This window comes from Arvicanthis niloticus, chromosome 28 (assembly GCF_011762505.2).
Source record: "Arvicanthis niloticus isolate mArvNil1 chromosome 28, mArvNil1.pat.X, whole genome shotgun sequence".
Classification (NCBI taxonomy): domain Eukaryota; kingdom Metazoa; phylum Chordata; class Mammalia; order Rodentia; family Muridae; genus Arvicanthis; species Arvicanthis niloticus.
The window spans coordinates 6,376,865-6,392,352 of record NC_133436.1 but is presented as its reverse complement, the minus strand read 5'-3'; the positions used below and the strand labels follow the sequence as shown (position 1 = coordinate 6,392,352).

The window sequence follows — 15,488 nt, the reverse complement described above, 5'->3', positions numbered from 1 at the left end:
GCGCACGTCTTTAATCCCAGCACTTGGGAGGCAGAGGCAGGTGGATTTCTGAGTTCGAGGCCAGCCTGGTCTACAGAGTGAGTTCCAGGACGGCCAGGGCTATACAGAGAAACCCTGTCTCGAAAAACCAAAACCAAAACCAAAACCAAAAAAAAAAAAAAAAAAAAAAAAAAAAAAAAAAAAAGATATATGTGGGCTTGAACCTCAGACAGGACTCATTAGCTATAGTGCTGGGTAAATTATTCACTTTACCTCTTCCTCCTCAGGGGTTTTCTCTTATATAAAAATTGGGGATGCCAATATTGCCTAAGGTACAGGGCTGTTCTGATTGAGCTATAGAGGTAGAGCACTTTGTACAGGGCCTTTAAGTGACTCTCTTGCACAAGCACAGGCAATGTATAATAATTCAGTGACAAAACATTTTTTAATAATACACAAGAAGCAAATCTCTCATTTTTCTAGGTTCTGAAGAAACATTTAGAAAATGTAGCAACAGCTTTTTGATCAAATTATTCCATGCTTTTACATAATTTATTGTTTAAAGAGATAACTAGGTAATTATAGTACTAAGAACTACTATAGTCATTGTTGGAAAATTCAAATTATTTCAATTACATGTTAACTTTGTCCATCATTTGCTCTATAAAAGTAATTTAATAACAACTAGAAAACCAAAACCCAAACCAACCCAAACTGTGGTCTTTACATGAAATCGCCAGAAGCTACAGGCCATGAAAGAGCAAAATCGGTTTAAATTCCTTTGGTAGCACACAAACTTCGAAATGCTCTTTAGAATTCGTGTAAAGCAAAGTTTAAAAAAAAGCAAGCAATCCAACATCCCTGCTTACGTTCACATTTAAAATACAGTGAGGTGATTCACAGATTAGAGCCAAGGCCAACTCGCAAGATGGTTAAGTTGACAATCTTGTCTACATTTTAATGGAGCACGTTATAGAGAACTTGCAACAAAACAGGGACGATGCAGATTTAATGACTGACAGCTTCGATAAATCACAGGACTTCAGTGCTGCAATTCAGAACATTGTTTCCGAAACAAATGCAACCGGCCGAACTCCCTCACACGCCTTAGAAAGCCCCTTCTCTGGCCCTCTGCCTTTCGTTTATTTATTTATTGTCAAGTACGTAGAAACAGGAGTCGACTACTTCATTCTCTTCCCGAATGTGTGCTCCTCACGCAGCCTCCCTTGTGCGGGCAGCGTCGGGCAGCCGCGCCACCCAGGAGCCAGCACCTCCGCTCCCCGGGACTGTAACCCGCGGTGAGGATAACGGAACAGCGCGTCACGCCGCCTGGAACGGAGCCTGCCCGCACGCCCGTGGGTGCGCACGCTCGTGTGCCGTCTCCGCCCACGGTCCGGGACCGCCCGGCGGCACACGGCGACGCGAGGCCTGTCACGCGTGGCGCTGGCTCCAGGGGAAACCTCACTGGAGTCCCAGCCGCGGGAGACACTGCGGCGCGGGCGCCCACGCCAACTCGGTCCGCCGCCACCTAGCACCTCAAAAGCGATCCGACGGCCGGGCCTCCCGCCCCCGCGAGGTGGGCGCCGCGCCACAACTGTTCCGCCCTGTTTCTCCGTCTGCAGGCCATCATCCGCCCCCCCCCAACCCCCACGCAGGCGCGCTCCAGGCCCGCCCCTCCCCCCCGCCCACGGCGCGCTCTCCGCCCGGTGGGGCGGAGCGACCCTCGGAAGGGGCGTGGCCACAGCCCTCGACGCGCGCACGCGCCCTCAGCTTCGCGGCTACGTGTCGGGACACGTGACGCCCACCCGAGAGTCCCCAGTGAAGCAACAGGACGTTAAAAAAAAAAAAAATTTTTTTTTTTTGAGGGGTAGTGAGGAAGGTGGACGAAGAGGTTTAAAAAAAAAAAAAAACCCAAACTATAGTAACGCGCGTGGACGCGAGGCCCGGGCGGCGGCGAGCGCAGCGCAGCGCGGAGAGTCCCGCCGGGATTCCTCTCAGCCGCCGCGCCCGACCGCGCCCGCCGCCTCAGCAACAGCGCGCCGACGAGCCGGCTCCGCAGCCCGCGTCCCTCTCGGCCGCTACCCCGGCCCCGCACAGGCCGCCGCCGGTGCGCGTCCTCTCCGCCGCGGCCCGGCCCCGCGCCCGCCGTCCCACCCGAGCGGCCAGGGGCGGCGGCGGGGGGCGGGGAGCGCGCCCAGCCCCGTAACGGCCGCCCTGCGCGGCCCCGCCCGCCGCCCGCCCCCGGCCCTGCCCGCGCCCCTCCCCCCGCCGCCGCCGGCTGCGCCCGCCTGAACTGAGGCGAACTCCGCCGCCAAGTGAGTGAGGAGGAGGAGAGCCGCGGAGGAAGAGGAGGAGCGCAGTCGGAGCGCGCGGCGGCGGCGGCGGCGGCGGTGGCGGCGGCGGCAACGCGGAGCGCCGCGGCGGACAGCACCGCAGACTCGCGAGCTCCGGCGCAGGCGGCGCGACCGGCCGACGAGCGGCCCCCCCAGCTCCTCGCGGCGCAGCGGCCCCGCGCCGCGCTCGGCCCGAGACCCGCCTCCGCCGCCGGCCTCGCGAGGGGAGCCGCGCCGGGCGGCCGAGGAGCGGCGGCCGCGGCGCGTCGGGCCGGGCGAAAGTGCCTGCGGGGGGCGGGCGGGCGCGCGGAGCCGGCCGCCCCGGGGCTCGGCGCGGGAGCCGGAGCGGGAGCCGGCGCGGAGCGGGACGCCGCGTCCCGAGCGGCCGGCGGCCGGAGCTCGCCCCCGCCCCTCCCTCCTCTCCTCCGGCGGCGGCGGCGGCGGCGGCGGCGGCGGCGGCGGGCGGGCGGAGTGAGCTGCGGAGCCTGGAATATGGTCGGGGAAATGGAAACGAAGGAGAAGCCGAAGCCCACCCCAGATTACTTGATGCAGCTGATGAACGACAAGAAGCTCATGAGCAGCCTGCCCAACTTCTGCGGGATCTTCAACCACCTCGAGCGGCTGCTGGACGAAGGTGAGGCGCCCGGCCCCGGCGCGGCGGCCCGGGATGGCGGGGCGGCGGGAAGGTCAGGCGGGCGAGCGGGCGGGCGCACAAAGGCGGCGCGGGCGGCTCGCGGCGGGGCCGGGGCCGGGGCCGGGCCAGGCCCGAGGGCGGACCCGGGAGCGCGCGGGGCTGCGGGGCTGCGGCCGGCTCCCGACGGCGCGGCGGCTAGGCTCCCCGCCATCCCGGCCGGCCCGGCCGCGGCCACGCGTGTCCCCGAGCTCCGCCTCGCCTCGCCTCGCCCGCGGGGCTCCGGCTTAGCGGGCTGGTTTCGGTGGAGTTGTGTGCCCCGCAGTGCCCCAGTGGACCCCGAGATGTTCAGGAATTACGTAGGGTACCGAAAAGTAGTGCTTATGTGGCCGAAGGCGAGGACGAAATGACAGAGCAGAGCACTTTTTGTCCTTTTGTTTGGGGAAGCGAGAACTGTTCGGGAGTTTAACTTCACTTTTTTTTTTTTTTTCTTCTAAAGTCAGTGGTGGCGGTGGTGGTGGGGGGAGGAGTACGAAATACCGCGATGACAGACCTGAACGGAATCCGAGTTCGGAAGAACTGGGGCGGAGGGTCCGCTCCCGGCGTAGCCGCCTGCGTTTGCAGGGCGGGGAGCTGGAAGTTTAAAAGGACGGGGATAAAATAGAGCAGAAGTTTGCAGAAGCCGAGTTGGGAGCGCTGTGGGGAGCGAAGACTGACTGGAAGATTAATGCTGGTCAGCTCTGGAATCCCTTTAGGAACCTCTCACCACAGCGACCTGGAGTGTCAGTTTCCCGTAGCTGTGGGTTTCTGTGGACGCCCGGGGTGGGGTGGGGGGGCGGATAGGACCAACAAGTCTGTTTTGAAAATCGAGTAGCAAGTAGTTTCTGTCTCCTCTTTTAAAGTCTCTGAGTGGACTGTTTAAGGAAGCGGAAAACTATGTTGTACAGATGAACAGGATTTTAGGATCTGAATTTCGAAAAAAAAAATCAGAGGTAGCTGGGGATAGCTCGTGTTTTGGGAGCTGGCTTGTCAGGCAAGAACAAAAGACTCCGAGCTAAAAGAACCGTCCTAAGAGCTTCTGTTGGGCGGAGAGGCTTGGGCACTGTTTAAAACGGAAAACATTCAGCTATTAACGCATGAACATACAACAATAACACATCGAAAGAGACATTTTTTACTGTTGAGTTAGCATACTTGTTAGTATTAAATTGATCTGGAGAAAACTTGAGCTGCCCCTTTAAGGGTTTTTGTCTTTCCTATTTGTGTTGGCATTTGAAAAATTGTGGAGGCAGAAAACTTTCTGGAATGTCCCAAAAAAAAAAAAAAAAAAAAGCTGGAGCTCTTGAATTGAGTATTTCCAAAAGTGAGCGCTAAGGGGCGCCAGTTATTTTTCTTTAACCTTGGAAATGTTTGGAACAAAATGGGTAGTATGCTTAATAATCTGACCTATATTAGGTGCAGTTGAAACTTAAAATTTTAGATGACTTCATTTGCCATAATCCACAAATGTGGTTAGAGCAGAAACACCTAATACATTGATATTTCTTCCTTGGCATTGGTTTAAATGCTGTTAGAATCAAGTTTATGAAGAAAAATTAATTTTTTAACAGTCCAGTCAAGGGGAAATTTCTTACAAGACAAACTAGACAGCATATAAAATGAACCAAATCACATTCTTAAGATGCTTCGTATACTCAAATGACTTAGTGGAGCTTATAAAAAGTTTGGATATGCTCTAAAGAAAACTAGTAGGGGTTCCCCGCCCCCCCCCCCCTCCCCCCGTAAAGGCTGCTCACACGTTCTTTTTCAGCTTGATCAGAAATAACTGCCTTAGTTTGAGGTTGGCATAAATCTTTCAACTAGAGGAATTTCAATTATGTCATTTCTGCACAGGTTTATTTCTCTTGGTTAGAAATAGTAACCCTTTGGGTTTTAAATTAGACAACTAATTTAGGATTACAATATTCAAAGTAATGTTTGGGGTCTCCTTGTCATGTTTTCTCCATCTTCACCTTAGTCCATTTGTACTTTCGAATCTGAACATCAGGCCAGTGTAAAGATAACTTGGATGTTAGAGGAGACAGCAGATTGACTAGGGATTGTGATTGTTTTCATCAGACTAGAGAAACTTGCAGAAAAGGGGCTAGTCCTTAGTGTTTTGTAAGCTTTTGACTGTATTATTGTCTTATTGTAAATTTAATTTGACTTGAAAATACAGGTTTCTTAAGTGCATCATTGTAATTTTCTTGGTAGATGACTTAATTGCGAAAATTGGCAACTTGTCCTTTACCCCTTGTGGCCTCTCATTGTCCAAAACAAATTAATCATGACTTCTGTTTGTGGTTAGGGATTACATTTTCCTTTTTCTGTAATGCTTGGCAGAAAAATTACTTTTAAATTCAGATAAAACTAAGTTTCACTTTAGGGATTAAACTGTTCAGTGTTAGTAAAATACTCTACTTTCTGATAATCAGAAATTTTGAATGGGACTATTTAGCAATTTTATTTTAAATTTTTTTTTCCAGCAGTGAACTTTTAATATAGTTACTGTTTGAGGATTTTCATTTGGTTTGTTAACAAATTTAGGAATGTAGTAGGTTGGTTTTTCTACTTGTTAAAACTTGAATGATACAGAAGTCAAATATTGATTTTTGCTGACTTAAAGAAAGCAGCCTGTGGTCCTTAACTCAGTTCTTGTGTTGGCTCTTAATTCTGCTTGGTGAGCTGTGTCAGTCTTTCTTTCCTAATATCTTTAGCAGGATAGTTTTTTTTTTTTTTTTTAAAAAGTTAATATATTTTAGGCCAGGGCAGTTCCTAAATAAAAGCTATAACTTGAGTTAATACTTCTAAGACTTAAAGGATCATTTAATTAGAGGTGAGCAGATGATTACAAATAAAATATGGGTCTTAAACTGCTTTCTCTTAAGATTTTAACTGAACCTCCTTGCCATCCCTGGGATAAAGTTACATAAATTATCTTAAAGACTTTTCTTTGTAATGAAAAGGAAACTGTTAAAGTAGTTGAATGCAAAGCATTTTTAAAAAAATAAACATTTTGCAATTTAATATCAAAGATGTGCAGCAGTAAATAACACAAATAACAAGTAGAGAAAAGCAAGAATGTGATACATGAACATGGAATTTCAAGTTTTAATTTTTTAGGCAGGATTATAAGACAGAGGCTGCTTCTATGAAAGTGAGAAGTATGTGGTTTGGTGAAAAAGGGCAGTCTGAATTTTTTTTTTTTTTTTTGGAAGCTGTCAGAAAAACTAACGTATAATTCAGGAAAAGTAAACAAATACGTTAGATTCTGCATGAATGGTTTAAAAATGTTTTTAGTTTTAGATAACCCTTTTTCATAAAATTTCCTGCTCCCTTAAAACTGAGACGATTTTTAATTAAAACTGGCTTCGCTATTTGTTTATCTTTTAGAATGTTCAATGTTGCATGTGTCATACCTCTGCTTTTATTGAATTTTATTTTTTTTTTCTTTTTGAGAAAACTTGTTTGTTCATATACACTATGGCTTAAAACTTTGCATGACTGTAGATATTGAGAGGACTTAGGTTATATAGTTTGTTAAATTTTTAGATTTTCTTTTGTATAAAAAGCAAATCATTGTTGACAGTATTATTTGTTTCAAGAATATTTTACTTAAGGTAGGGTAATTAATCTGTTTAGGAGCTAAGACAATTGCTTTTGTAATCCACTCAGAGTTGTTATTTTTCATCAGTTCTCTCCAGCATGCTCCTCAGGAGATAGCACTGCTCTGTGTGGGTCTAATAGAAGCATGTTTATTGCACGTTTATTCTGTATTTACACCGCACTGCTCTAGAGGTGGAGGTGGTAGGCTTCATTGTGTTCTATAGTTAAGGTTGTACTGTTAAACAACATAATTAAGTTTATAGTAGAAATAGGTCTTTGAGAGTCACATTTCCTAGTGTATTCGCTATCACTGCTTTTCTGAAATGAGTATGAGAATGTTAAAATAAAAACTGATTTGTGTGAGAGTGGGTGTGTTCGATGATAGGGACCTTCAGAGCTGTCCCAGGCTGATTGGCCTTTTAGGTGGTTTGAATATTACATATTTCTGTTAAGCATGGCCCCATCTCTGTCCTGGAGCTGGAGTCCCATTAGTTTCCCATCAGATCAAGTGATTTTTAGTTTCCAAAAGGGAAACAGTCCTGTGACAAAATCTGACAAGTATAACCCGTGTTGCCGAGACCCTGACTTCTTAGCAGGGCTAAGAAGCACCTATTTCAGCTGCTGTAGTTAGATGTGTAGCTTTTGCTTTTCTTTTGTTTTTGATACTAAGAAAATTAATTAAAACATTTGATTATATGGACAGCTTTTTATAAACATAGGATCTGTACTTTGATTTATTTGAGAAATTGTTTGTTTGATGATGCTGTTGTAAGCAAAAATTATCCCTTTCTGTCTGAAATGGAATGTGCTATGTATGACATTATTGGGTTTTGTTTGTTGATAACTCAGAGGATAGCACATTGAGCAACTTTGTGCTCCTAGTATGTCAACTGTTGGGGGCATAGCTAAGAATCTATCTTAAGGCTGAGAGGTGGATGAAATGGATCCGTGTTAGGAGGTCATGATTAGAACCATGTGCTGGTTTCTTTACATGGCTGACTTGACGATTTCCTTTTCTTTGTTCTTTGTTTGACATTAATAAGGCAGTACAGTAGGGATTTTAAATGCAAGATCCCCCCCCCCCCCCCGTTTGCACTGATCTTTTTAAAGAGATGTATCTACCTTTTAAAAAATTGACGTTTTTTAATTTTGGAGGACTCAGATCCGATTATTTGATGTCCAAAGGATGATTTCTTTCAGCATCATTTTCATTTACTATAAAAACAAAATAAGCATAAGCACTAAAATTAGTATAGTTTGTCATCTTAGTGTGGCTTTATTAGGACAAAAGTTTATAAATACAAACCATTTTCTGTCTGGTACTACTTCTTATGTAGTTACCACAGTTGGAACTTAGGTCTGATTTGTTTCTGTCTGCCTTGTTAGAAGTGATTCACTCCATGTGTACAATTCAGAACTTGAAACAGATACTTTCATGTTTAAATTTAAAATCACATCAGCAACTTACATTCTTTTTGATTTCTAGTTTTTTAAAAAAAATGCTTTTAATCACAATATAGAGGTGGAATTAAACACTAATACTTTTAAACACATAAAGCAGTTTTGTAATAATCAGTGAAAGCTTTGGACACTCAGAGAACAAAGGTAAATGTGTTTTCTTTCCTTTACAAATTCCCTCTTCCCCTTATAATACTATTTGTAGTACTTGGTCTGTAGGTGTTTAATATTGATTCTACTTTATTACCTTTGATACAGGTAGGAATTAGACGTATAAAATTGCTTTGCTTACGTAGGGTTGTTTCTGGTATTTGTTATGCCCAAATGTTCATCCATATACAGAAACATGTCAGTGCTTATATTAGTTTTTGCAAGTTTTAGCATTTTTGGAATTATGTAAGTAATTTTTTTAGCCAGTTGCTCTTAAAATCAATATATAGGCTTTTTATCATTACTGTCATTTTTTATGAGCAGAATTTGTCAAGTTCAGGTTGTTTTAGATCCTGTTCAAAGGGAGTAGAGTGCCAGAAAAAAAACATGAAAAGGCAGATTGTTGTGGGCATGATACAAGGAGAAGAAGGCATGCTTGAGTGTGCTTGTTTGTAGATCTGTAAAGGAAGACACCAAGTGAGTGCTTGCTGGCCCAATGGAGCTCGTGAACTTAGAGGGAAGACAGGAAGCAGGTTGTGGAGGTACTGACTAATCTTCTGGTCCCAGGATTGAAAAGGTTTAGGTTTTTTTAAGCCTTGTTCTGGATTTAGTACAAAACCAAATGATTATAGAGTCAGGGTCACAATCAACTTGGTCCGTAGCAAGTTATTGGGAGCTAGTTTTATGATTTGAAATATATAGGACAAAATCAAGCAAACATATTTGTAACAGTATTAAGAGTATACTTAGGAAAACTAATACAGAATTTTGGGGACTGGAGAGATGGCGCAGCAGTTGAGCACTGGCTGCTCTTCCAGAGGACCTGGGTTCAATTCCCAGCACCCACATGATGACTCACAACCATCTGTAACCCCAGTCCAGGGGCATCTGACATTCTAGCCTCTTTGAGCACTAGGTACGAACATTCATACATTCACAGAGTGTACAGTATAGTATATGTACAGGCATAATGTCCATGCAAATATAAAACAAATAAAAATTTAAAAAAACTATGGATTTAAACATTTTGAAATGTTTCATAAACTTCAGTGTCATACTCTTTCCTCAGTTTCAAAATTGCCTCATCATTGATAGTGTGGAAGAGAATAGATCCAAGAAAGACATCTCTTGGATGAGTCTTAGTAGAGGGAAAATTAGTGCAAATCAAGTGATTATATTCAGAACTGCTAGGACCTTAGATCAGAAAAATGTAGACATAGCAGTCTGGAGAGGGTGGGGACTTGCCTTCATCACAAGTCTGGTTGTTACAGAGATGGTACAGGGCTCTTCATTCTGTATGCTGACTTGTTTCATGATGTGCCACTCATGTAAGTGGACTGAGAAGAGAATTACAACATATTTCCACACACTGAAAAAACTGTTAGAGCTTCTAGTTGTGAACAGAACAAAAATGGAAGTAATTTTGCCAATTCTGTGTTTTGTTGGACTTTAACAAACGCTGGTCAGTTTCTTGGAGCAAGAATATATATTCTTCCTAAAATAACTAAAATAAGACTTTTTTTTTTTGACAGTTATGATTCTAAAAGTGAGAAACCAAAGGTATGTTTGGAGGATTTAAATTTACTTGAACTTTTCTGTAACCAAAGGATAGAGTCCCAGATCTTAAAATATTGTTTTACGAATGAATTCGGTGTTCATTTACCACTGTTGCTATTTTTGTTACTGTTATTTTTAGTAACCACTCAGAGGAAGCAGTATTTCTCATTAGAAGACTTAATATAGAGGCTTAATACTGTTAAGTGATTCAAGCCAAGAACATAAGTTTGCTTCACTTTTAGATTTGCATGGGGCAATAGCTCTGTTTTTGTTGTTATTATTTTTGTTGTTTTTAAGTCAGGGAGGTAACTGGAGAATGACACTCTATATAAAGCAGCTGCTGTGACCCTTTAATACAGTCTCTCATGACCTCCAACCATAAAATTATCTCGTTGCTACTTCATAACTGTACTTTTGTACTGTTATGAATTGTAATGTAAATATCTGATGTGTGGGATACCAGATAGGTGACCCTTGTGAAAGAGTCTTCCCATCTCTGGTGGGGTCATGACCCACAGGTTGAGAATCCCTGCTCTAAAGAAAGATGTTTGTGAGCTGAGGAGTAGGTGTGCTGCATTTGATTACTACATCCTAGTCCCTAGTCAGTTTATGGAGGATGAGTGACTGTTCATTTGTAATGTTATTAAAAGAAACCTTGAAGTAGAAGTCTCAGTTCTTTGTTAGCTGTGCAAAGTAATTTTATTACTTACAGTGGTATGCTAAGAGTTGAACCTAGAGTCTCATACATGCTAGGCAAATAGCATTTGTTTTATTTGTATAAATGGAATTAACTTCCTTTCTAAGCAAAATCCATATATTCTGAGGATATAAGATACAAAAGACTGCTCATATGAGAAGTCTTTTTTCTATCAGTATTTTTAAGTTTCTTCTGGTAGGAATAATATGGTAGAGAAACCTGAAAGGTGCTTTCTTTATCTGTTAGCTTTATGTTCTGGTAGTTTACAGGTCATAGGGCTAAAGTATCAAGTAGACCTTGAGTAGTATAACCTGATCTTGGTAGTCTGGAATGGAGTGGGTGGGAAGGTATATTCTAGGAGAAAGAAAGGGTAGCAGTGTCAGAAAGGCAGTCAAAAGGTGCTACCGTATCCGTACATAGTAGCACATGCTTGAGTTTAGGTCAGCCTGATGTACATAGCAAGTTCTAGGCCAGTTAGGGCTGTCTAACAAGACCCCGAGGAAAACAAAAGGATGAGGACAGGTGATGGCATTTTAGAACATATATATTGATTATTGGTTAGTTGGAATGGCAAATGCTTGGAGAGTAGTAGTGTGAACAGTAAGTGAAGATGAGAGAGTAGGCAGAATCAGGACTGGATTGCGGTGCTTCTAAATGCTGGACTTGATAGATAAATTTTATTCCAGAGATTCTTAGAGCTTTGCTGAAGTTTTGGACTTTTTGGGTGTGTCATAGTGAACTTCTTGTGCATAAGCTAATAAAAACACATGGCATATAGGCATATATAGAGACAGGGTGAAAAGTTAAGCATTTTTATATGGTTGACTTATTACAATTCCTTTCTCCACAAGGCTGGGGAATCCAGACCTTCATAGTAAACTAGCCCTCTTCTGCAAACTTCAAAGATAGTTTTCTGTTTAGACCAATGCATTCTTTGTATTTTATCGTGACAGAAAAGTGTGAGTGTGTCTATGCATGCACAAGCATACATGTTTGTGTGTTTGTGTGTGTCTCTGTGTGTCTGTAGTTTTCAGCCCAATTTTGGTTACTTAAGAGACAATTGAACTGTATTGTTTTGTTTTCCTGTGGGGAGGAGACAGGTTTCTCTGTGTAGCCCTGGCTGTCCTAAAACTCAAGAGATCCATCTGTGTTTGTCTCCAGAGTGCTGGGATTAAAGGTGTGCATTGCGTCACAACTGCCTGACAAAAATTGCACTTTTTAGTTTTTTAAATGAAAATTGAAAAGAATGAAGAAACTCTTGCTTTTGTTGACTCTTAGAATTCTAGCTTAGCTTGGTAAGATGTTTTTCAAAATGATGTCATGTGTTAAATTAAATCTGTGTTAGCAAACAGTGACGATTTTCTGAGCATTACTATAGCTGATTGTATTACTTCTGCTTAGCTGTATTTTCAGTATTGCTTAAAATACAGTAAAGATACATTGATATTTCATTCTTAAAGTTTGTATATTTCAAAATTAATATTTTCTGTTAGTGACCACATTAACAAAAGAGTCACTACTCAGATTTCTGTAGTTGCATCTGGAGTGTTCTTTAGTCCTGCAATGTCCAAATCAAATAGCTGAATCTTGTTATACTTTTAAATCTTTTAAAATTTGGAAACATCCTTAAAAGACACCTCAACTTGAACTTCTTTGTTGAAATTGTTCCTTATTCTTTGTATCCTTAGTGTGTTGGAAATTATATATTTATTTATAATTTTGTATTTGTTTTGTATGTTTAAGACCAGGTCTTGGCTTTGTATATCAGACTACCTTTGAACTTACTGTGTGTGTAGTGTTGAGTGGCCTCACATTTGTGATGATTCTTCTGCTCTCAAATGTAGGAATTACATGAGTGCTGCCACCTCGATAGGTGAAGGAAGTTAGATTTAAAAGATAAGGCAGATTGAAGTATAGCATCTTCAGAATATATCAGAGGTGGTGTTGTGTTCTTTAAGTTGTATCACGTCAGTAGAGATAGTAGACAGTTTCAATGTTAGTAAGACTCAGATTGTTATCTGGATTAGAGTGCAGAGGCAAGAGTCTGGGTGGTCCCTTCTGTAAAACTAAGGTTTTATTTCTGTTTTGATCAGAACCTAACTCAGCCTTAGGTTTGCTTATGAACAGCTGCTAATCTGCCTGAATTCATTTCATGAGAACATCCACCATGATTCTTTTCTCATTCTAATATTCTTTCAACCAATATCCTGGTAGTCTGAAAAGTTGAACTTAGAACAACAGGGTAGGTATTATTATTTGAAATAAAATCCTATTGGGAAAGCTATGTAGATTTCTCATTACTTAGATATAGATTTGTTAGCTGTTCACATGGTGACTTTTAATACTCATCATTATTAAGTGCATGGATGTCATAGATAAGTTGTGGTCAGGGATAATCAGATTGGCTCCTTTATCTATTGGAATGTTTCTTGCTTTTTAGGACAGTATATTCCTCAACTGCTCTGTGTGTTTTCTGCTCCATATGCAAAACTAGCCTTTTTACTAAAGTTCTTTTCCATTCTGAATGGTATTAAAGACTATATTTAGGTGGAAACAGTATTCATTATTGTTGGTGTGAGATCAATTTTCAATCTATTTCCTGTGGGTGCAGGTAGGTACTATTCATTTTAAAGTTAGTTTGTGTCTGCATTTTTGTTTTAGTTTTATCACAACTTTATCATTCTTTTTTCTGCACCAAAGTAATATTTTTAAAATTATATTTTATGCTTGTTTATGTTGCCTGCATGTATGTCTGTTTATTACACGTGTACCTGATGCCCATGGAGGCAAGAAGAGGATGTTAGAATAGTTATAGTTTTGAGTCACCATATGAGTGATAGGAATCACACCTGTGTCCCCTGGAAGAGCAGACAGTACCCTTAACCACCAAGTCATTACTACAGCCCCCAAATAACTTTCTTGATGGTGATGTAATTACTTGATTCTTTCTATAGTATAAAGGAGATATTCTCAAAATATTTAAATTGTCTTGCTCATTTTACACATTACAAATTAATGTGTAGTGATTCTCATTTCTATTTTGTTTTGCTTTTATGTGTAGTGTTTTCCTTTTTTTGCACCAAATCTTACTATCTACCTTTTGATGTTAATATTTACTGTATAAGCTCTTTTATTGTACCTTTTTAAGTAGCTTTTACCTTAAACCCAGCAGAGATTAGGAGAACAAGTATATTTTAAAATGAGAAATGTGTGTGTCTGTGTGCCTTGTGTCTGTGATGGAGGTATGATCCATATTGTATTTTAAAAGGAGAAGGTTGTCTCTTTAGACTCTTGCTTTAGATCTTATCCTGAAGGAAAGGAACAGAATAGAAAATATCTGTAAAAGAGTTTTAGTGCCAGTGAAAGTTACTTACACTTTAAAAGTCACAAGAGGTAGACAAACCTCCTTGGTAGAAATGAAGCTTTGAAGCTGTATTCTCTGTAGTTGGAAAATCTTTACTGCAACCTTTTTGTCGTTAAGAATCTTTAACAGTAAGTAACGTATGTTCCAGTAGATGGGGATGTCAGTACACACAAGAGCATTTAGTGACTAAAATGTGTTGGGAAGTAACTTGTCAGGAAAGAACATTTTATCCTTTATATTGTAAGGGAAGGGGTTGCTCAGGAATAGGATGAGTTGTAGTTAATTGTCCTTATGATGGTAAGTGTGCCTACATTGTATCTTTAAAGATTTAGTCTTTAAGAGACTATAGGTTGACTATTTAATGTAGCCAGCACATAGATTACAATTTTTTTCTTGTAATGTTTTCTGTTTTTCTATTAGTATTGAGAAGTTATTTGGGGTGGGGTACTATGTTACACACTAAAGCAGGCATCTGCTTGTAATTCATACTGTTCTGAATCTTAGATCAGTGATTGCTGTTTAGTAATATCAGAAAAAAATGGATCATAGCTTACTATTATGTTATATGAGGAGAAAGTTTTTTTGAGGATCATAGTTTATTACAGCAATAAAAAGTTATCAGCAGTTAAACCATAATCTTATCTCACTTTATTGCTAGAGTTTATAGCATTACAGGATTCCTTGTTAGGTTTTTTTTTTGTTTGTTTTTTGGGGGGGGTTGTTAAATATTTTGTTTTAAAATGTGCCTTTTGTTGAAAACAATGTGCCTTTTTTAATAGTTGTCACATTTTTCTAGGTTATTGTATTAGGTTTTTTCCAGTTTTGAAATACTACTATTACTCAGTCACTTGAAATTAAACTCCCATTGTAACGAAAGGATGTATCTTTTGTTTGTTTTTTATGAAGATCCAGGAAGGAGGAAACTGACACAGGAACTTTGGTTACACAGGAAATTTGTGAACAATTATACCAACTTGTATTATATATACTTGTTGGTTTTCTATAATGCTTATAGAGAATTGAATGCGGGAATTTTCATTTAGGAGAAGGACTGTACTTCTCTTCAGAAGAGAGCAGGAGAGTAGGTGAGAAAGCTCAGTTTTTATTGTGTGGCACATGTGTTAATCCCAGCACTCAGAAGGTAGGCAGAGGCAGGAGGATCTCTGAATTCAAGACCCCTTCTAGTTCACATGGTGAGTTCCAGGACAGCCAAGACTAAGTAGAGAAACTGTCTCAGAATAACAACAGAGACAAAGAATGGTGAGTCTGGTGTGCATATTTTGAACATTGTTTCTTAGTGTATAAACTTTTGAGAAGCTTGAATTCTTTTCTCTTACTAATTAAGAAGTTGTTAGAAAGAACTAGACAGATGTGTTTTACTAACGAATAATACTCTTTAGGAAAAGTTGTAGATGTATGAGTTAAAAAGTGAAAGCCACATATAATTAATAGGTAATGAGTTTTGGTGAGGTTCCTTCTATGCTTTATTAATGGATATAACAGAATCAAGTGCCCACTGAAATACTAGCCCTTTGTGTTTCTTTAAGTGTACACACACACACACACACACACACACACGGACGTGGACACAAATGCATACATGGATGCATCCATGAGCTAAACAATTTTTTTTTCCGTGTCTTCTAGCTTCCAATTTTTTTGTTGTCATTTGAT

At 41.4% G+C, this 15,488-nt stretch overlaps 1 protein-coding gene across 7 annotated transcripts in view; it reads left to right on the top strand.

Annotated features, from left to right (window-relative positions):
- Nucleotides 1-2,631: 2,631 nt before the first annotated feature.
- Qki (QKI, KH domain containing RNA binding) overlaps nucleotides 2,632-15,488 on the top strand; it is a 109,955-nt gene continuing 97,098 nt past the window's right edge. For 4 of the 7 annotated variants that reach the window (XM_076926634.1, XM_076926637.1, XM_076926640.1 and 1 more), the window contains exon 1: nucleotides 2,658-2,946. In XM_076926634.1, coding sequence (XP_076782749.1) covers nucleotides 2,805-2,946 — 142 coding nt within the window. In that variant the 5' untranslated portion in view covers nucleotides 2,658-2,804. Of the gene's footprint in view, nucleotides 2,947-15,488 lie in introns of all 7 variants that reach the window. The other 3 variants (XM_076926639.1, XM_076926638.1, XM_076926636.1) reach the window with 2 other exon arrangements.